General features: G+C 47.4%; 1 protein-coding gene across 1 annotated transcript in view; it reads right to left on the bottom strand.

Annotated features, from left to right (window-relative positions):
* Positions 1-369: 369 nt before the first annotated feature.
* Positions 370-23,414, bottom strand: part of LOC144134185 (uncharacterized) — a 74,609-nt gene continuing 51,564 nt past the window's right edge. Inside the window, exons 10-15 of the mRNA XM_077667144.1 lie at positions 18,277-18,430; positions 12,949-13,070; positions 8,828-8,957; positions 5,850-6,020; positions 3,848-3,961; positions 370-604 (exon numbers count right to left, since the gene is read on the bottom strand). Of these exons, the coding sequence (XP_077523270.1) occupies positions 464-604; positions 3,848-3,961; positions 5,850-6,020; positions 8,828-8,957; positions 12,949-13,070; positions 18,277-18,430 (832 nt within the window). The 3' untranslated portion in view covers positions 370-463. The remainder of the gene's footprint in view (positions 605-3,847; positions 3,962-5,849; positions 6,021-8,827; positions 8,958-12,948; positions 13,071-18,276; positions 18,431-23,414) is intronic.

Below are 23,414 nucleotides of genomic sequence, written 5' to 3'. Positions count from 1 at the left end.
CTCCGTATGTCACCTGGTTGAGCGATAGGTCGTGTTCGTCATTTTACAGAGGTGCCCGTGGATTTTATTTCCCCTTTTAGGAATCCTGCGGATGTGCAAGCACTCTTTCCAACGCAGTTCGGAAAGAAACCCTTCCGCGGAATGAATTGGTAAGTGGCTGCAAAAGAAATTACGGGACATAAAGTAGGGTGGACGATAAGACGCGTATATTCAGGGTTGAGCTATGGAAGCGGCTGCCAGCTGAATTCTAAAGGCTGTTCAAGTTGTCGTTCAGTTAGCTGTTGACTCCTAAGAAGACATATGTAATATTAACGATGTATTCGGCCATCTCTTTACAGAATTTCTCGGCAAAAAAACAGACAAAATTGGTTCAATATAACTAGTGTCTTAATAGGCTCTGTTGCATGACGGCGCCAGAAATTTTATCAGCATTTTAAGGCATACAGCCGTCCGCTAGATACGGTTAAACCGCAAGCCCATGCTTGATCGCCTTGAGGAGAGGAAACCGCCCCTTTCCGCAGCTGCCTTTGCAGTCATCCATCTCCACGTTGTACACCACCACGCCGGTGAAGTTCTTCGGCATCACGCGGAGCCTGGCCTTTGTCTGCAGAAGACAAGTGCGCAAAGAACCAAATTGAAATAAAAGACAATACAATTAGGGCAACATCATTCAGCTGATTTCAGCAATTGTTAACAGGTGCGGTGGTTTCACGTTTTTGTGCAGCGGGCGGCGAGACAGCTCGGAGATGATTGAGTCTTTAGCCAAAAAATGCCTCATTATCATCCTCATGTTTCATAAGCCACGCTGCGTCCGTGGCCTCTGGAAGGCCTCTGCCAGTGGTGAGACTTAGATCAGTTGCGTTGGTGAGTTCAAATGTTAAGTTAAAGGTCGCAGGCTCGAATCTTAAACTCAGGTGCAGTGTTTCTCTGCAGGTGGAATACGAAACGTACGTGTGGCATGTGATGCCAGTGCACGTCAAGGACCCCACGTAATTAGCATCAATCCAGAGTCCTCCACTACGGCGTCCCCCACTAGCCGCCATGCAACTTCATGGACGTTAACCGACCGTGCCTATGCCGGTACTCCTAACGTACTTTTCGTATAATTCGATAGTGCTGCTCTGACCACGCTTGTTTTCCCTCGGTATCAAGCGTGGCACTCGGACAGACTATTGTTATTTTCATTTCATTTCATTTCAATGTCTTTATTTTCTCTTGGACCGAGAAGGAGACAGGACTAAAAGCTCGTAAGCTTGACAGAGGTCCTGCCCCCTTTATCAACTTGGCAGTACAGTACACAGGCAGAGATTTTCAATTTTCCAAATAAACACTGAAACAAAATAACAAAACACTTTGTAAAAAACCAAACATAGGTATTAGAAAAACAAATACCTGGTCACGGGGAAACGAAAACAAATAACAGGTATAGGTTTAAACTGAGTGCAATATTACGTAAAGCCCCTTGATATTATCAAGGGGCTTTAGTTGTGTGCTCTACGCATGGTATGCCGTGCGCACGTCACCGTTTTTCTGTTAAGAAATCTGTTTTGATGTAACTAGGTATAATGGCAATATTTATGCAATATGACATTTATTTAAACATCCTCGGACAACAGGTGCGATCTAAAACACATGGAGCAGAAAAAAATGACGGAAGTGAGATGTTAAAAGCGGTTCCTGCCGCCGCGGTGGCTCAGTGGTTATGGCGCTCGGCTGCTGACCCGAAAGTCGCGGGTTCGATCCCGGCTGCTGCGGTCGAATTTCGAAGGAGGCGAAATTCTAGAGCCCCGTGTACTGTGCGATGTCAGTGCACGTTAAAGAACCCCAGGTGGTCGAAAATTCCGGAGCCCTTCACTACGCGTCTCTCATAGGCTGAGTTGCATTGGGACGTTAAATCCCACAAACCCAAAGGCGGATCCCATGACCTCAGCCATATTGCTGCAACATTTAGTGCACAGCCTCTGGTGCACTGTATTCCCGTTCCCGTGCTCCTACAGCGCGTATCGGCTTCTCGAGTTTCTAATCGGATACGAGGCATTACACTGCAATCTGTTATGCGCTGTCCAGCCTTTTTCTGCTCTTAACAGTGCTCACAGCGTCTGAAGTAGCTGGTGAGCAGATGAATGAATAATTTCTTCGAATTACATACTTATTTAGAAAAGCCCGTGTCCTAATCAGTGAGGCATAGAAATGATGGGATCGACAGTTGCTGAGAGAGACTAAGAGTTTGTGCTACTTGTGTAGCAGTTGTCTCAAGAAGCATTTGAAGTGTTCACGCAGACACTCAGCAGTAGCTAATTTTTTTGTACAGTATCTACTATGATCAGCGGAAGAAGGGCAAAGATATAGTACTTTAAATTCTAAGAGTTATTTCTAAATTTTGGTCATACGAGGTTGATAAACTCATATGATAAATATCTTAGGTCGTATTTAGTTAGAATCCACTCAGAATACGTGCAGGAAAATTGAAAGTGTTTCCTTAAAGGTGTCACAAGCGGTATCACCAGCAGAGCGTGACAACATTCATTTCAAAGCGCACTGGGGTGACAAGAAGAAATGAGTTCATCTTCACCATTTTCTGGACTGTTGAGGCAAGCTGTGAAGGCTGCAGCAGGAACGCGTTAAAATCAAACAAAACTTTTATAATTCCAGTCATGCGAACAGTAATTAGCAGGCACAACAATATTATGACTCTGTTAAATGTAAGAGCATCACGCGCCCTTTGAAGATTGAATTCTAGACTTTTCTATTCATAACGCTTCGGTTGTATTATAGTATCCGCAGCTTATCTTTAGTGTTGGGCTTATTTAACCGTGTTCGAGATAACGAAGAAAACCTGTCGAAAGGTCAGCAACAGAAGATGTGAAAAACTGCGATGAATTCCTATTTATCAGACTGAAATGAAAAAGGAAGATTCTTGATGTTCAATAAAGGCATTTAACATAGTAAAAAACGCCCATGGCAAAAAATATCATGTGTTAGAATTTGTAACTCATTTTTCTGATTGTGTATGTTTGGTCCAAACTTCATATTTAGGAAAAATACGGCTCCTAGACTGCACAGCCGATTACGTTGGCCGTGCTTTCTCAAGAAACGCTTTCAAAAGAACAAAATAATTTACCAATCATACTCGTTTTGCAGGTTTCCATCGCACAAAAAAAAAACGAGACAGATTTTGAACTAACGGTGTCAGTGAAAAAGCCACATGTGCGTTTAATTCGGGTCGTTTTTTGAATGATTTGCCAAAGAACAACAATCGACCCCCTTCTTCTTGCAGGACAGGCAGTCCTTGAGTCGTCAATACCAAAAAATCTATTCAAGTACAAGAACGTTTAAGGTGATTGTTTTAAACTTACACGCTCACTAGCTCGTTTTCATGCCAACAACTGTCTTCGCACATGTAATAAAGCACGGCAATTCTGTTTGTGCCTTAACTGCATCAGAATATATCATTCCTGAAAATTTCATCAAAAAACGTAAGCGGTTCAAACGTTGCCCATTCAGCACCTCACCCCTGTTTAAAGGTTGTTTTTAAAGAATTACGTAGTTCACGCGAAATGACCTCATTGTCATATCACCACATTAAGTAAACTCATCATGAGCGATATGACCGACAGGTCGCAAGACCCCTTAGGTTCCATTTTTAAGTTGTTTCATATATCAAAGACGCTGGTGCGCATTAAACACTTCATACTTGCCGTTTACCGTCAACAAAAGACCAAAATTCAGGCACCATTACGTGAAAGACCATTTAGACGTCGATTGGATACAATAACCTATATATGCATTTCCTCTGATAATTGTGTTGGCTACTCTGTAAACCTTGAGCAAGGTGCACGTGGCTTACCTTCGCTTTAAACGTTGCTGGCGTATCCAAGAGCGCCAGGAACTTTTTGTGCTGGTCGGCGGCGTACATCGTCCCGGCATCCGAGCTGTCCTTTTCGGCCTTCATCTTGCAAACCTTCAAGTGAGAAAGCCGTTGCAAAATATTAACATCAACAGAACTTTCGGGCTAAACGGAGACCTTCGACTGACATCTTCCTCAAACGTGGCTTTTCCGTCTGCTGCCTTCAGTATCGACATCATCATCATCATCATCAGCTACACAAAGCATACCGCAGAATCTAGTTCATTCCTATTTATGTCTAATTACAAGCCCTTGGCTCTACGAGCTGCTTCCACCGTAACTTAGCGCATTCAGGTTCCCTAATTTTATTTCCTGATATACCTATCTGCTCCTCTTACCTTTTTTCTACAGGTTCTCTTTCTTCCCTTATAATACATTATTTTGCCCTGACATGTCACCGGGGGCCTGTTCAACTGACCACGCATTTTGCCGAGGTCCATCTGACCATCATTTCAGCTAGACGTCAATAGTTCTCGCCAGTTCACTTAGCCACGCTCTTCTGCTGAAGTCCATCTTACTCAGCACGAAGAGGTCGCCATTCTAGCGGTAAGTCGCTCAGCACAGCACGCCTGTGCAATACGCCTTCGCTTAGTAACCAAATGTAACAACTTCTGCTACACACGACACTGTGAACTGAGGCCGGCCGTTCGTGAACTAATGAAGAACACGCCCTCTCCCTGAACGAAGATGTGAAGGTAAATCCTGAACCGCACCACACACCTTGTTGCTCATGCGTTCATTGGCTTCAGGGAGCATCTGCAAAACATGAGCATTGGACGAACGTGTTTGAGATCGATAACATTTCTGCCTGCATATCTCGTATGGATCAGGCACGTAGTGCCCACTTAGCTGCTATCATATCCCTTACAGGCGCCCCCTCTCATCTTGCACTTGTAAAGTATAAGAATGAGAATTTTGCTTTATAAGAGATATATTCCGTAAGGGACGATTCACTCTTTCCCGTACTGAACATCCTAATTCATACTCACATTCACAATCTTGCCCGTAAAGGAGAAAGAGATAACTCTTATAAAACATGTCCCTTAAGGGGATCGGCACTGTGAGCCTGCGCCATACATGATAATTGAACGGGTGGATGAGCACATCCTAGCATGTCGCACTTGTACCCACGTACTCCAAGTGACCCGACAGTCCGTGCTGCACAGGCACTGTGACCACTTGTCTGAGGGGAAGGATATAGCTCGAACTAGAACTGAAGATTGCTGCACGGCACTGACTTTGGTCACGTAGGTGAACAAATGAGCGTCTTCAATATACCGGCACCAGTTTATGCGACTACCTAAATTGTATGCACGTGGATAGTGAATTAATATTGTCACAACCTAAGGGGAGCCATTCAGGTAGGCGTAGGGGGAACCTAAGAAGGTGGTCGGTTCTTTTAAATCCCATAGCCAGGTCTAGCCCGAGCGCGCCTCTCGAGCAAACCGCCGCCTCGTCTACGTTCCGACTAAGCGCGGAGGCCACGAGGCGCTAGTAGGCTCGTGTAAATATATTTAAAAAAAACGAGAATGTCAGTGGTTATGGACAGTGCCCAGAGTGTTGCGGATTATTTTTAGTGAGGTAGCACACAATGTGCGAGCAGGCCAGAACGTGCATTACACAATAACAAGTATGGAATTATGAATATTCAGAACGGAAATAAGGTGGATACACTAAATTGTAAAAACACCATCTGCAAACTAAATGGAATATTATATGAATGCTCTTAACTCTATTAAAAAAATTCAATACGTTCCAGCTCCTTCAACAAGGCACAAACCTTAATTTTTTTACGGTTGAATATGCAGTTTACTTTTTAGGAATTATCTACTTCTTAAATTTGCCAATCGTCTTTGTTCTGCTGCGTTCTTCATTTAGCTAAATCAGTGGCAAATCGCGTTGAAGGCCTTGGTTCGGTGCAGTTGTACATCCGCGCACTCACCGCTGCGTAGTTCATGTTGTGGCTGCTCTCCGACACCTCGCGGACAGAACCTTCGCTCCATGACGCCTTCATGCGGTACGTTCTTGCGTACATGGCGAACGAAAGCATCGCGTATCGTCCATGTCTCGCAATGTCCAGGAGCAGTTTCTTCACCTCGCCCTTGATACTGGCCTGGAGATTGGGAATTTGACGAAGGAAAGCATGAGGGAGGACAAAGAGAGGCACAAAAATCGGCAAAAAGACATTGCCTTGCAGCTAACCGTCAAAGATGTAGAAGAAACGAGAAGCACTGTACTGAACCAAAGGCTCCCATTCCAAGCAAAATTTCAGCCCCACTCAATTGCCTCCTCCTTTTACGTTTGCTTTCATTTGATATGAACCTTGGTGTTTAGCTCGTTGAAACAGTCCTATATCCTCTCTTCGGGTATACTTCAATATGGACGGAGTAAATTCAATGCCCAATAATGTCTTCAAGAAACAAGCTGCGTAACATTATAATAAACCCATCAGAAATTTCCTGTTTAAGATTCTAGCAATGTTTCCGATTTTCGGATGGGAAACCGAATATACTCTTCTCGGATCTTTAGCCGATTGAAAAGGGCATGTTTAAACCTGCGCAATCGAATCAAATACAATCCAAGGTTTTCAAATAATTGGAGCGAATTTCGAATACGGCGTGCCGTAGTTTTCATTTAGAACTCTTTCAAAAACAGGGTCCACTCCGGGGCCTCATAGCAAGATGTCGCGATCACTCTGCACGGGGAGAGAGGGGTAGCGTCAGGACGCGGTCTGTTCGTGTGGCGCCGTTTGTAATAATCCTAAAAATGGCGTTCAAGATTGGCCGACGCCCCAAGCCTCAGCTATACTTGCCAAGCCCTGCATTCACACCTAATTTGTTGGACCAAAACTTATTGCTTATAATCAATGTTCCTCGCGTTGACAAGGGTGAAAAGTTGGGCGAGTCGGTAGCGATCCATGAGAAAAAGAGCGCGAAAACAAGACGACGGACGAAGACCGAACACACAGAGCTCCTGCTGTGTGGGTTCTGTCTTCGTCCGTCGTCTTGTTTTCAAGCTCTTTTTCTCATGGTTCCTCTCGTTAAATGAAATGCGAGGCAAGATCGGTTGGTCTCGTCATCGATAGCAAAATTTAATTTTGATATGCGTATTACATGGCCGTCGCAGACGTGATATGCTGACATTGAATTACATACAACGTAGTGAACAGCGATTTTGCTTTTGTCGACTACAGCTTTATCTACATGACATTGAACGCCACCGCTAGCACTTTGATTCCATTGAATTACAAATATTCTTACACGTACCTAATATTCATCCGAACATTGGATTTGCATTTTAATTACACTATTAAGAACTGGTTCATTAGCGGAACTGATTTGTTCGTATAAAAATTGGTATGAAAAAAATTGCTATTCGGACATCCGTACAGTTGTGTTCAGTGTTCGCCACCTTGAAACCAGCCACTTTTAGGCATGTATTTTTGCGCGGCCCCAAGAGGCTCGCCGGGACACCCTGGGACGCCGCTAGAACGAGCGCTGGTTTCGTTAAAAGTGGGTCGTAGTAACTTGAAACGTCTTTTCAAGCACCACAAATATGTAGCTCTTCCGCTCGGGTCACTCCAATTCTCAAACTGAGTTATTGCACGTGCAGCACTCAACTTCTGCAACTAAATTATTTACCATTGTAACAGCTGACGGTACCACTGATCAGGAAACTGTGGGTTTGAAGTGTGCGTTAGTGTCTTAAACAAGGGTGCACAAGAATCGGCCAAAGTTGCATACCTACTGCATGGCAGGAAGTTGAAGGTATTCGACGCCATAGGTTAATTCTTTGATGCACGCAAAGCTATGCGCGAATATGGACACAAGTTTAGACATTTTACCGCATTGTTATTTCGTTCAGTTCTCGCAACATAACCAACTTAGCCTTGGCGAGCATGGAAGTTTTTTTATATTGTGCATATCTGGCCTGACCCACCTTGATGGCTTAGTGGTTAGAGCGCTCAGCTTCTGACCCTGAGGAAGCGGGTCAAATTCCGACCGTGTTACCACGTTTCGATAGGCTCAAAATTAAGACGGCCGTATGCTGTCAGGCCTCTCTTTCGTCGTTCACTCCCTTCTTGGTTATGAAGAAATGAAAGGCGCTCTCTCATACTTCTTGATGGGCACCTTAACTGAGCGGTTAGGGAAGGTACGAAGGCGGTAGTGAAACAAGAGAGAGAAGAAGAGGTTGCCGTAGAGAGGTCTCTGGAGTACTCCCCCAGGCAGCACAGATACTCGGCCCAATATTAGAAATGGATGCTTTTATTCTGGTCTTTTGCCGGACCGGTTTCGCACATGTATTTCCAATTTTGGGCCGATTGCCTGTGCTGCTTGGGTCTGACCACCTGCAGATCATTAACGTACACTTACATCGCACAGCCCACGGCCGCCTAATCCCCTGCTTCAAGGTGCGGTTTGGGTGTCCACCTAAAATGATCTTTTTGCGCCCTTTCTGCTTATGGAAAGCCAACGTTAATTTTTTATACGGCTGGTTATAGCGTACGACTTGCGAGCACGTGGACGCTTGATGAAATCTGAGCTGTGGTAGCCGCTTTCTGATGAAGGCGAAATGCAAATACACGCCCCTTGCGCTATGCGATGTCATGCACTGTAATTAACCTTCAGTGATCAAAATTAATCCAAAGCCCTCCACCACACAGCGCCTAACTCTGTCGTCTTTGTTTCAGTCCCGCTTTCTTCAATTTTCTTCCCTCTGGTTTTGAGGTGCCCACCAAATAAGAGAGAGACACTTCACCCCTGATTTCCGCATATTCAATTTTGAGCTGCCACACTTCAGAGAAACGACGTGCACCGTAGGGTAACCCGGAGGTTGCCGTGCATGGTAGGGCACCATGACGCAGGGCAGGCATACAAGCACGCTCATGGCACACACGCCCACGTGAACGCAACCTCTTACCCGTGAGAGTGTGTTGTGTTCGGAGAGGTCGACGCCATCAGGACTTGGTGCCACTGGCCAGTAACCTCCGCCGCTGGTTACATCCTCGGTGTGCAGCTTAAGGACGATCATCGTCAGACCCGGGAAATCGCTGGCGGGAAACGCAGACAAACATGATGCATGGTGACAGAGCCACTTTATTTCGTGATGTACTCTTATTTTCCCACTTAATGTAGCTAAATGTATATTTTTTTTTACCTTTATCTGACATAAGGGCATGTCAACTACCCCTGAGAAGGCAATGGGTGGGGCGTTGCTCTGCACAGGCGCTCTCAGCGCGACATTTTGACGAAGCGATTGGATTAGTAACTTTTAAAAGAAATGTTCCCCTCGCGGTGGCTTAAGTGGTTAAGGCGCTCGTCTACTGAGACGGAGCATCCTGGTGCGAAGCCGACCGTGGCGGCCGCGTTTTGATAGAGGCGAAACGCAAAAGGCACCCGTGTGCTGTGCGATGTCAGTGCACGTTAACGATCCCCACGTGGTCGAATGTATTCTGGAGACCTCCACTATGGCACCTCTTTCTTCCTGTCTTCTTTCACTTCCTCCTTTGTCCCTTCCTTCTCTTATGGATTAGTCAGAACCCGCTCCTCAGAAACTGCAGAGGAGGCAGCGATAGCGCTACTATAGCTCGTACTTAAGCTGACCTTATTTTCAGCGACTCAAAAACAGCCATCCGAAATTTGCGCGACGGGCAGAATATCTCTCACAGCGGCATGATTGCTAAATCGGGCCATGGGGCGAGGGACTACGGTGGTGGAAATTGTCTGCGTACAGGCACACTCTGAAAACCCTGAGAACGAGACAGCTCACATGAACGCTCGAGGTTTCGCCCGCCGAGCAGGTGAGCCGGACGTTCCGGGGAGGTCCACGAGAGATGAGGTGGTGTCCTTCCAAGACCTTACTAACCATTACAATCTTGAGCCGAGAGTTTACCCGCCCCCGGAGAAGCAATTGGCAAAGGCGCAGGAGTGCGTCTGGCGAAGATTGCAGACGAGATCGTTCTTCAACGCATACATCTTAAGCAAAATCTACCCTGACATTCAGCCGGAATGCACATGATGTCAGAAAATGGCAGCCTATAACCACATTTCATGTAGCTGTTGCATAGCGCCGCCACCGGCGGATATTATGCGTGATCCTTCTTTCGAGCAGTGCGGGCCGTGATTGCCAGCTCAGACTCGGTCGTCCAGACCAGGGCCGTGGAGTACGCCACCCAGGTCGCCGTCAACCGTGGGTTGATGGCCATCTAGCACGGAATCGTCTGCACATGCGTTCTAACTAAAATAAAGTTTTTCCATCCATCCTTTATGGTGCATTTCGGGTGCCCACCAACATATGTGCGACAGTTACTGCGTCATTTCCTTTCCTCAAAACCAATTTTCATTTTCTCTTTCCTGAAGGCACCATCGAGCCTCATTCTGTGTAGCACTTGGTGAAGCGTTAGTTTTTCTGGTGTCCTCTCTTGCTCAAAGAGCCCCGTCTATGAGCATCGCGCACTGCGTCCTGCTTAAGTTCGTTTGCTTCATCCGAGTTCGATATGAAGAGTTGTTCTCTCTGAAGTCACCTCGTGCTGTCTCTTAACGTTACGGCTCTCATTTTTTACATTGCGAAGCTGCTTAAGTGATATCAGCTAAGACTAGCCTGCGTGTAATCTCCAGTTTCGTGATGGTTTGAATAAATAAAAAGGAGAAGAAGAAAGAATTAAAGACTGGGAAGGTACCATGAAGCACTGATTTGCAGTGCACTAATCACTGAAAATGAAAAGTAATGAAGCCATGACAATGCAACAGTGAACTGTAAACTGTGGTCAGATGTTTAGAGGAATCTCCGAAGGTGGAGTAGATTTGTAACAAGAGCGTAATTACTCAATACCATCCACCAAGTGCAGCCATGTTACTACAAAGGAAAGCTATACAGATTTTTTGAAGACGCATGGCATAGCTTGGGCGGATGGCAGTGAGGATTTACAGCCTTATTACAAAAGCCACTACACCTTGGGGGATTCCCCTAAACATATGACTAACACTGTTCCTACTTCCAGTTATTGATTAATTCGCTCTAGCCCTACCGTAAGCTTGCCTTCCGGGTTAGCTTAGTTGGTAGAGAGACTGCTCCGGTGAAGTGGTGGTCCCAGGTTCGAACCTCGGTAAAAACGAATTCTTCTTTAACTACAAAGATTCTGTGAAAGCTGTCTAGCTTTCCTTTGTAGCCGCATGGATGCGCTTAGGTGGATGGCAATGAGTAATTCTCTCTTATTACAACACCAAGCCATGTGTGTGCGGTTTGCATTTTAGATCAGAATACACGATGCTTGCGTAAAGCCAAAAACCCCACTGTAGCCGAAGCAGACTTCAATCTCAGGTTTGCAAGATACCTTCTCGCTGAATTAGCAACAGCGAGCCATGGTTTATCTGGCCAGTTGTTTTTTTCGTTTGCCTTGCTTTAGATAGTCTTCTTACTCTTTAAAATTTTCTGTTGGCCTTAAAGTTTCAGCCCTGTGACCATGTGCACGGTACCGTCTACAGATTATGCACACTCGCCTTCAACGTTAATGAAAAGGCTGCTTCCATAAACACGCAGTGGCTGACAATGCACTACAATTCCTTCCTGATTACGCTTCTAATGTGTGTGCTCCAGTTTGTTGCTGTGCGATGCATCGCACTGCCCTGCAGGGTCGAAACAACATATGGGAGTGAAGGAAAAATTAGTCAGGGGATGAGCACTGCGCACTTGCGGAGCATGGTTACATCCAGTCTCAATAAGGAAGATTTCGTGGCGTTGTTTTCACGCACACAAGAACGGCCGCCATGCGATAGCACTACGCCGTCGAGCGCCGGCTGAACATTCCGCCGCGTAGCACGGCTATGCCGGGCATAAATTATGCCTTCAGAGAACATCTGCCTACATTCATGACAGCCATAGACTGTTCCCAGCTGGTAAGAAAATTGTTCGTTGTGAAAGTTTTCCTTGTTAACAAATCTAAAAGTAAAAAAGAAAGGACACTATAAGTGCGAAAGTTTTTATGCCTACTTGTCCATGACAAAACATTGATTTGCTGTACTGCTGCCATTGGTTAGTCGAGTAATACCGCAAAACAAAGACTATATTGTTGTTGGCAAACGGCGTTTTTTTTAGCTTCAATTCTAATGCATGCCTTTCCACATTTCGCATCGACACATTTCTCGCAGGAGTGCGGTGTGTACCCGCTGCTGCCATTGGTACCTGCCCCTACGCGGTGGCTCAGTGGTTAGGGCGCTCGACTACTGATCCGAAGTTCCCGGGTTCGAACCCGACCGCGGCGGCTGCGTTTTTATGGAGGAAAAACGCTAAGGCGCCCGTGTGCTGTGCGATGTCAGTGCACGTTAAAGATCCCCAGGTGGTCGAAATTATTCCGGAGCCCTCCACTACGGACCTATTTGTTCCTCTCTTCTTTCACTCCCTCCTTTATCCCTTCCCTTACGGCGCGGTTCAGGTGTCCAACGATATATGAGACAGATACTGCGCCATTTCCTTTCCACCAAAAACCAATTATTATTATTATTATTATCATTGGTACCTTGACTGTGCAGCAGCCCAACGACCGATAAGGTAACACTCAGGAAGAGCCTGATAGCGTCAACCAGACCTCTTTAATATTAAAAGTTGCGAAACTTCCCACAGGCCCAATCTACAAGAAACAGTGATCGGGTTGGAGCCAAGATTTGCAGGTTTAGGAAGTGTCGCGGCTCCTGTAGTCAGTAGCATAAACTGTGTTTAAGTTGCGAACTTTCAAGTGTTAGATAAACACTCATCTGCTGGAAACAATATCAGTGAAATAGATACACTAAGAAATTGACAGTCTGAGAGGCAAAGTAAAAGTTATACGAGCAAAAAAATAAACGCTGCTCAGAACAAAATGCCTTAAAATGGCGGCAGCTTTTACTGGCATCTTCTCAGATGAAGCCGCCATCCATAAGCACACAAAAAGAAGGCCCCTTGGAATACTGCTCTTGCGCCAGGTGACATAGCATTCCTGGGACCAATATTGCTGCGCCACTGGTGTTTTCAAGGTCCGTCAGAAAGATCGGGAAATCGTCACTCACTGAGGGGCTCGCTTCACCGCTTCCAAAATAGCATCGCCTTTGGAGCCGTCCCGAAGTGAGAAACCCAAAGCGGAGTGGTACTGTCGGTGCGTCAATTTTTTCTTCAGGAAGTCGGCAACGACCTGCAGTTTCCGCGCGCAGGAGTGCATCACTGAGATTGACTTCGTGTACCGGAATGTCACGAAGCGCCAACACCTTAAATGAGTGGCGCCTCACTTTCAGAACCTGGCTGCCTCATGGGCTGCCTTCAGGACTTCATCCTCCATTATTCTGGTGATCGCCATTTTTAGGTGTTCTGAAATCGGCTACGTCCGCACAATCGGTAGGTATTTATTTGCTTGGGAATGGGTTTTTCGGGCACAAAGCACAGCATGGCATAAAGCGCAAAGCGCAGTCCTGTTCCAGCAGCACCAACCTGAAGCACGCGCTCGCTTAAATTAGTCCCGCTGCCGCGCGGGCACTTCTTCGAAATTCAGGCTCAATAAGCTTAATAAATTGCTTTCATCTAAACCTTGTCTCATGATTTTAAAGCTTTTCGTTCATTTCAAAGTATTGTTAGACGTTATCTTGTTTGGACTGTTGGTACATGACATTCGTTTCCATTACCTCAATGGCTAGTGGAATTATGTTTCATGTGCTTGGTGCCTCGCTAGTTATTTCGTTGTTCAAGATTTAAGCTTCATTCTATCAAGTGCATTGATTCCTGTTTTGTATTGATACATTTACTCTTTTGTAAGGCAGTATTTTCTGGCTTGAGCCCTAAGCTGCTGGATTTTTTGTTAATCCGCAAAATAAAATTTCAATACCAATAGGGAGCTATACGCCCTAGAGAAATTTAAGACTGCTTTTTATCTTACGTATGAGCCACCAGTAAATTAATGGTTACATTTCTAGATAAGGTTTTCTTTTCGATTCGACAGTATCTTCTGATACTGCGAATGTCGGAAGATCGAGCCGCTCCTGCGTTTCAACTCTCAATTTCAAAACTCGTAAAACAGTGCTAAAATGAACTTTAAACATACCCTACAGGAAATGTGAGCGTTTCCTAAACGCGATATTTCCAACTATCCTGCCGAGAAATTTATGGGGGCTTACAGTACTCATCCCTTCACCTCAGTCGTTTCGCGTCTGGATAAAGCAATGCTCCCGCAAGCGCAGGCCGGTAACAATGCTGTACAGAGCATGCAGCGGGTAGTTGTAATAGCGCGTATTCCAAGCCTGTCAAACACTTTGGAAACGGTGGTCCAGAGACGCAACGTTAAAGTCGTGGTCTCTGCACGCCGCGTGCTGTGAAAACCGCCAAACAAAAACTGTGCCCTGAGGTGGCTTAAGAAACAAAAAGGCGTCAAGATGCTTTTTATCGAGCAGAATGCGGTTTTTGTGGAATTAACTTGATGTAAGGAAAGTAGCATGTCGGTCAAGACAGGATATGCGTGAGCAAAAGTTAACAACACAGAAAGATACGGAAAAACGCACTTGAATTTACAGGGCGCAATATTTTTTTTTTTTTTGCAATCAAAAGACATGCTGCTGTTCACCCTATCGTCCCGCATGTGACATTGTTGAAGCGTAACGAATCTCTAGAGTCGGGCCTGACGGGATGAGTTTGGCCTCTATTGTGCTACATGATAGAAAGCTGTCTTTTTTAAGCGCGTGTCGCTGTGACGCTTAGCCGTCCACAGCTATGTATGCATGTGACTCACTGAAGTACCACAACTGAATATAAAATTCCTTCAAAGAAGATGGGCTGGCTGCGTTTCTAACATAGACGAGTCTATGGCACCAGACAATGGTTAAATATATGATCACAACCTTCTAGGGCCAACTCGATCCTTTCGTGTGGGGTGACTAAAGCAGACGTCGCTTGTTCTTCCTGCTTACTTGACCAAAGAGATTTCTCTGTTTACGTTACCTGTAGTGCTCTGGATACACCAAATTTCAAGTCAAGTTTCTTAAGCAGATTAATCTCCACGCTTCGCTAGGCCGAAGGTTATTCTTTGTTCAAAAAGTTCGCAGTGTTCGGCCAATGCGCTCATGCGAAAGTTGACGGGCCGCCGCGGTGACTGAGTGGATATGGCGCTCGGCTGCTGGCCCGAAAGACTCGGGATCGATCCCGGCCACGGGGGTCGAATTTCGATGGCGGAGAAATTCTAGAGGCCCGTGTACTGCGCGATGTCAGTTCACGTTAAAGAACCACAGGTGGTCGAAATTTCCGGAGCCCTTCACTACGGCGAATCTCGTAGCCTCAGTCGCTTTGGGACGTTAAACCCCCATTAACCAAACCAAACAATAGTTGACGGTGCGGCGCTCCTATTCTCCCAGCTGCAACAATGCAGTCTGTTGACGTCGCCTTCTCTAGAGGCGTATGAACTGCGTGGCGAAATCTACCTAGCAAAATCGGTACATATAATTCTAATAGTTGCCCTCTATTCTGCGTCGATTTCGAAACATAGTTTTTCTCATGTTGAAGTCTCTCGCTCAAATTTTTCGTCTCACCGATGTACGGGGCGGGGCATAAGTCGAAGGGAATCTTGTAAACCATATCTTGCTTATTCGACTCGAAGCAGCCTATCTTTGCAGTGGGTTTCTGAGAATCAAATTCTCCGCTTTAGTAGTATTAGTACTAACGATTTGTTGATGCCCCTCAGTATGGTGCCATGATGCCAGCACTTCGCTCCATCAGCACCATCCGAGTCGGGCGACGGGACACGCATTCAGGGATTTTCAGCGTGTACATGTACTTATTCATTTGAAGATAGGCGAACACGACCGCTGCCTCCTTGCGACTGCCTCCTTTCTGCGCGCCAGCTGGCCCTCGCCCTTGACAAAAGAGGTGATACGATTGAACCATTTTGATTCGGCGCATCTTAAGAGTAAACGTTTAGGTGGCGGTCGATATCGGTTTGTTTCTTGAGCGCACAACACTCCAGATCTGTTTTTGTTTATTTGACAGCCCGTCAGGGCACGTCAAAGTGTTAGCTTTTCCTCTCTCTACTGCGAAACAAAACCCTGGTTCTACGGAGCTGAGGTGCGCAAGAAAGTTATCGACATATGAATTTTTTTAATATAGAAGCATTCGTCGATTTATCACATCAGTACTTTTGGTTATTGCTGAATGGAATATACTGCCTTCTTTGTCTCCAGAAACCACCATCATACCAGAACTGCTGTGCCCATCGCAATGGCGCTTGTTCGCATTTAGGGTTCTCCTCTCAAGGATAAGAAAGTACTACTTAGACAGAACTACAGAAGCCTGCAAGGTAATTTCGTGCTGTGGGTTGTCCTAGACCCGAGGACCCCTTCTGTCTAGAAATCCAATTCGACAGAGCCCATTCCTTCGGTTGAGCGTCGTTGTTGAGGAATGTTCTAACGGCATGGTGTGCGCGGGTCGTTACCATCGAAGGAGAAGGACATGGCGCTCGCGAATCAGCATGCACAACGTGCACTGCCAGCCACTAGACCATAAAGGAAGAGAAAGCAGTGTGCATTCTTCGTCCTTTCTTGCTGCGCGCTGGGTCAAACGACAGCCGGTATAACAAAAACTAGTTGGATAATCACACTAATGGGTAATGCAAATTCGCGTCGCTGCTAGAGTGTTATAATTTAGCCATATGTTCAGATAAAAGGTATAGGAGGGATATTTGTATTTTGTTTAAACTTAATGACCACGTTTTATATTCCAGACATACTCGCTTGCCAACTAGTACTTCAACCTCACTCCTTAATCATGAAGGAGGCCTTTACATCTCAGAAGTAGCAGGATATGTGTTCGAGGCTTTGGTTTAAGGCCTGACTCTGAAAAACTACCCATGCATGTGCTTCGGGAGGTCGTCACAGCAGAGGAAGCCATTACGAGGGAGAGGAACGAGACCACTTAATCGTAGCACCAGCGGCGCTGAACCTACGCTCGGACGGCGCATTTAGCAGCCGCGACAGGAGAAGCATTGTATCGGTGCATCGCTCACTGTGCAGAAGAAACTGCCTGAGGGAATGATCCTCGTTACACTAGATGCCGTACACGCGACCCTGCAGTGCAGTGGAGCAAAAAGCGTACGCACTGCTTTCTCGTTACTGCTGATGGAGCGGCTGGCCGTGCACGCGGTGCATGCCGAACTGCCAGCGCGACAGCCTCCTTCCACATGAAATGAACAACAAGGCAAATGGCAGGGGATGTGCTCGAGGTGCTGTGCGGACGACTGATTGTGTAGGACGAGGTGTACATGTTTGTTTTGATGAATCACCACAGTATTATAGTAGACGGAGTTTAGAGCGAGAAAAACGGGGTCCTTGGGTGCTGTCACCGGTGGCACTCAGCCTCTACTCGGGCACTGTGTTTAGCTGCCGCGCAAGACGAAGAACTTGTAGCGGCTGCGCCAATAAATGTGCAGAAAGAGCTTCCAGAGATTATTTTAGAGCGCAGCTGCTAAATGACTGTTCGTTTGGGCTGAGCTTTGGTTCTGAGGTCCATTGTATCCGGTGGCTTGTTTCACCCCCCTGTGCAGTAGCCAACTTGACCATAAAGCACGAGCCATTTAAACCGCTGCCTTGTGGCGCCACCGGAACATAAGACGGAACATGAACAGGATCTCTGAGTCTCCTGCCTTTTCCTACGATTCACGGGATCACGGTGAAGATGCTAGATCAGCTGCCTTTTGCGTGCTTTCCATAAAATCCCACTGAAGTAAGTAATGAGTTTGGCCTAAAACGTTCCCCTCTCGTTTTAAATTCTCGATGGGAATCTGACTCTTATCTATATGACGCAGAATACTGTTGTAATTAAAGTGTTTTGTTTCTTTCGTATCAGATTCGTCGCCTCGACTTCTTGGATGGCCTTCAGAAATAGTTCTAGCGTCGTCTATTTTAAGTGAGGCAACAAATAGCAGGAACAATGGCATAAAATGTACAATAGAAAAGAAACAATGCCTATAAAGGCGACATTATAATAATAAAATGTAGGGAGCGTACGAACATACCTTGGAAGATCATGCATATCTGAGACCTTTGTATATCTCTTTTAAACCATATACAGCTGTGTGGCACCAATATTGCGCCGTCTCGGGAAGCAAAAGAGATAAAACTAGTTCTACTATTTTTCATCCTTTGTTGAAAGTGATTGGGCTGTTCGCTCCCTCTCAATCCAGATGTTGATGAGGCATGGAGGCTAACGCGTGGGTAGAGGAGAATAATGCTCAATAAGACGCGGGCTACATTCATAACTCAGACATGTGGCTTGCATTGAAATCGAGGAGGCATTTTGCGCTGAGGACAACTTGTTATTAAACCGCAATTTCGAGAAGTCATAAATGCTGATGAGTCGTGTGAGCTCACCTTGAGGTACCTCAGATCTGCGCCCTTCAAAGTGTCATAGTTCTCTATGTTTTCGATATTAAGCATCCCAAAGTGAATGAACCGGGCGCGGAAAAGCAGGTCCATGGAAGCGGTGAGTTGGGACAGCTTGTCCTGCACGGCATCTGCGATCGACCTGTGAATAAATGAGCGTACGAGCTTTCGTACTGATATCTATTAGGATTGGGCTTCCGAGAGCATCAATACTAAACTACAACCTGAGAGAAACGAGGCACGATCGCATGCTAGCTCACGAAACGCAAAACCTCTTTTCAGCGTCTTGAATCAGCTCCGAATGGTTACAGTCGTCTTGGGCTAGATCGGAACGCCTTATAGGTGTCGACAGTAAGATATTTTCTGAGAAACTTTTTATAAAACATCAGCGATAAATCGCTTCTTCAAAAACGCCCCTAAAATGAATGTAGCAAGGCGTTTCCTCATAAATGTTACCAGCATATCTATTTCAAGACCATGTCGAGCAGACGCGCCTATACATCAAAGCAATTAGCTAAGAGGCGCCGCCGTGATATAACAATATTGCCGGGGATCTGTGTACTGTTTGTTCACTCTTCAAAGCAGCTGGCACGCCGCTTATCGCTTTGTTTGCAATGCAAGACGCGACCAGATTTATCTCGATTGATCCCATCCAGGAGGAGCCAATTCTACATTGTTCCAGAATGTTGTAGTAGCTTCGAACGCTTTATCTCGAAAGTTCGCTATCAGCTTTAAATTGAGCACGGCCGACAGCTGCGGGCATTCTCTCCGACGACCGACGAGCACGCTTGTTTCTACGCCGCCGCCGAGTGATTCAGTGCACAGTGGGCGCAAGTCAGCCCAAATAAAGAGTTTTTGTTTAGACATAATTTTCGCATATTTTCTGCTCTCCCAACTGCAGTCACCACTCCGAGACATCTGGTGGAGATGCTGGGTACGCCTCCATATTCTGGGTGCCCTCCCCAAATCATGACGCCAGCCTTCTGCGCTTCATACCGGAGCACAATCCCCCAGTTCACCCAACCTGCCGACGTCGCCAGGGAGAGAAGCCTGAGTTCGAGACCCTGCCGGACAGCACGTTACAGAAAACAGACGCTGCTACGAGCACCACAACCTCGATTAGGCTGCAGAATCCGCGGGTGCCGCCAATTTTCAATAGATCCCTAGGCGAAGACCTCGAAGAATGGTTGGACCATTTAGATCGCGTGGCATTATTCAGCAATTTGGATGATGCGGCGAAAATTATAAATGTAATTTTCTCACTAGAGCGATCAGCACGTGCGTGGTATGGAAACCACGAGTCGTCCCTAACGACTTGGGGCTATTCAAGAAGTAACTTTTGAAAGTGTTCGCCACTATCGTGAGGAAAGAAAGAGCCGAACAACTCCTCGAATGTAGGATTAGCTTTCGTACGAGCCCGTCCTCGGTTACATCAAACAACAGAAGCGCCTTTTTCGCCGCTTCTACCTCGAGATGACCAAGGAAAAGAAAGTTCAGTTATTAATGTGTGGCGTAAAAGAACAACTCTTTGCCAGCCTCGTACGCCAGCCGACTAAAAATAAAACTGTCGAAGAACCATGCAAGGAGCCTGCACGATCGAGAAGACCCTCGACATCCACACTCGACTGTACAACCGCCCTGCTTATGTCTCTTCAGTTCGACCGGACACGATGACCACCACCTAGTGACAACAGGATTGAAGTTATTCTCGAAATCGTCCGCAAAGAGCTACTAAGTCTGCTGCCAACAACCCCACCTAGATATAGTGCGAGCCTCATGAATATGGTGCTAGATGAGCAACAGGCACTTTTCACTCCAACTTCGGCGGCCGCACAACGCCAGGCCATGACTTAAGACGCCTCAGTGTGCAGCCAAGGGCGTCCTCCCACACTGCGCCAGGAGCAGTATACACCGCACCAAAGATCCGAATCGCCCGCATGCCCAACTTAATCGAAAACTCACCCAAGAAAAGCTGAACTCTGGAGGACCCCTGACTAGCGCGGCCCACTTTGCTTCCATTTCGGCGACCACGGCCACCATCTTCCGCACTGCCGCTACAGAAAAATGGGCTTGCGTACCTTCCCTGATGATTCCCCATGACCCCGTCCTGGTCGAAGACCGCGGGATATCGACGAGTACCTGCTTCCAGATAAGTACGCATCATCTAGCCGTCTCTCCCGCTCACAATCACCGTCGCCGCCAGGCTTTCCGCCGTCGGACCGCAGTTGCGCAGCGCTTCTTCATGGAAGGTAGACCAGCCACCGCAGGGTAAAGAAGAGAAAGCGACCTTTTAAGGTGAAGTTGCTTACCAGCGAAACGACGAAGTTCCCCCACCAAGCAGGACGCATCAAGACGTCGCATCTGCTACGCCGACAGCGCGCACAATCACGCGCTCGACCATGCAGCTACCGAACTTCGAAACGGCACCGCCACCTAGAAAAGTCCCGACGACACTCCCTACCCACGATCCACATACCCGCCGAAGCCATCACCCGACTTTGAGGACGACCTGCAGCGCAAGTGCCTGGACATCTGAATTAGAGGCGGCTATTCACGGCCTGGAAATTGGCGCTGTGGTCGACACAGGGGCCGATTGATCAGTGATGATTGGAATATTCGTTGCGCAGTTGAGGAAAGGCATGACCGTTTGGAACGACCCACAAATTCGCACTGCAGGAGGACACTTAATTACGCAATCACGAAGACGCACAGCGAGAGTGACTGCCCTTCTCTCCAACAGGAGGTCGAGCGAGCGGTCTCCGCACTGCAGCCTTCCATCGTTTTCCTTCGCTGGGTCCCTGGGCATTCAGGGATTGACGGCAATGAGCTGGCCCATCAGCTCGCCAGCGACACACTTTTCCGGGCACCGTTGATCCCCTGGCCCAAGCCCTCGGAGGACGGTGGGAGGCTCACCCTTCGTCGCACCATAAAAGAGGTCTACCTTGAGCTCCGCCTCGACAAACGCCTTTACCCTCCTCCTCATCCATCACTCACGGTGCCGGAGTCTCGCCTTCTTCGGCACATTCAGATGAATGCAGTTATCACCCCGTCCCGCCTCTTCCACTATCGCTATCGATCGGACCCTTCCTGTCCCAACTGCCCCTGCATCTATGCGGACCTGGCCCATTGCCTCTTCTATTGCCCGGCTGCTCAGCAGTCGGGTTCCTTCCCCCCACCCTTTCTATCCATCACCACCTGGCTCGACTGGCTTGGCGCTGAAGGGGAAGAAGAACAGCGGCTTCTGGTCGCCCAGGCGGTCGACATGCTCGGCCTATAAATTATGGTCGAATAAAAGTCTTTACTACTACTGACTGTCAAGGGTCATACCTATACGGCGACCTTCCTAGTATTGCAACACTGTTCCAGCGATGTGATATTGGGCATGTGTTTTCGAGATGAACATCAGGCGATCATCGACCTTCGATACAAGCTCATCACGCTTTCGACGGACGAAACCATACCTTCGATGACAGCCATGGAGCAGCATGCTCCCCTGAGTGTCGTCAATGAACAAGGGACTGTCCCACCCCAAACAAGCATCATGGTCGCCTTAGGAGCCACGGATGCCAAGAACATGCAATCTCTTACTGATGGGAAAACAGAATTGCTTCTAGAGCGAGGAATTGGCATAACAATAGGCATTGCATATTTCCGCAGTGGTAAAGTTGAATTGCTGCTGATGAATTTCAGCGAAGAATAATAGCTCGTTATCAAAGGAACCACGATTGCTTTCTTTGACGAACTATTCAAACAAAAGAGCCTGCCTCCTCGTTACAAGCTTCACGGGACGAGCCGACATCTAGACGCCTCAGGTTTTCTCGTACTCTCCGCCGCATTCGAGACGAATATTACTAGCCCCGACTGTCCACCGATTTCGCCCTTAGTGAAAACCTGCTGAGATTGTCAACGACGATAGACCGCTCCCACTCCACCCGCAAGATTTCTATCCCCATTGAACCCCCCTCAAGGCCTTGTCAGCAGATCGGCATGGACTTGTGTGGGGTGCACAACAAGTCTTCGGAGGATTTTTTGAACGCGGTGCGTCGACAGTGGTGCGTCGGACAGCGGAGCGCTGCGCGTGCTAGCCCAGTGTTGCGCGTGTGCGCGTGCGAATGGTGTGTGCGAGACGACGGCGACAGGGAGCGTGGCGAGCACGAGGAGCGGAGAGCTGACGTGTCAGAAAACCGAGGTGTAAAGGAAGACAGGGCAGCGGAGATTGGGTTATTCGAAGGTGGAGGTGGAAGCCATCGGACGTTGGCTCCGTGCTGCCGTGGACCTGCCTTATTTGAATCACCGACGCAAGCCTCCTGCGTTCCTTGCAAGCGTGGAGGTAGCGGTGTTCGATGTTGGGTCCGTGCTGCCGTGGACCTCCTTTGGATCACCGATGCAAGCCTACTGCGTTCTTTGCAAGCGTGGAGGTAGCAGTCGATGTATTGAAGTTCCGTGCTGCCTAGAAGCACTCTTGGATTGCCTGCTCTACGCCTCTGGCGTTTCGGGCCACCGTCGACGGGATCTGCCTACGATTCTCCTGCTGCTGCCAAGTTCTTCGGGCGGTTGACGGGAGACCACTGGCGTCTCCCTGTGTTCCTCTCCGCTTCTACTACCACCTGGCTCCCTTCCGCCGCTTCCTTCGACGCAACGCCAGAGACGCGTCGCACTACATTCACCCGCTTCTGCCCTGTCTGCAGGGCATCCCCTCCTCACCTGGGACGCTCAGTACCCGGTGAACTCTTTCCTTTATTCCTTTGTTCTGTAGCCGCGCGGTGGCGGAGTGGTTACGGCGGTCGGCTGCTGGCCCAAAAGACGCGAGTTCGATCCCGACAGCGGCGATCGCATTGCGATGGAGGCGAAATTCTAGAGGCCCGTGTACTGTGCGATGCCAGCGCACGTTAAAGAACCCCATGTGGTCGAAATTTCTGGAGCCCTTCACTACGGCGTCTCTCATAGACTGAGTTGCTTTTGGACGTTAAACCACCATAAACCAAACCTTTATTCTGTATTCTTGTACGCGTGTGAAGTGTGTTTTTCTTGTTTTCGTTTCGTATCGACTGTTTTCCTTTAAATTATTAATACGGCTTCGTTTTGTTTCATCTCACAAAAACCTGCGGAGTAACAACAAATCAAAA

Source organism: Amblyomma americanum, chromosome 5, assembly GCF_052857255.1.
Source record: "Amblyomma americanum isolate KBUSLIRL-KWMA chromosome 5, ASM5285725v1, whole genome shotgun sequence".
Taxonomy (NCBI): Eukaryota; Metazoa; Arthropoda; class Arachnida; order Ixodida; family Ixodidae; genus Amblyomma; species Amblyomma americanum.
The sequence above is the reverse complement of the archived record's forward strand: the minus strand, read 5'-3'. Positions and strand labels throughout refer to the sequence as shown.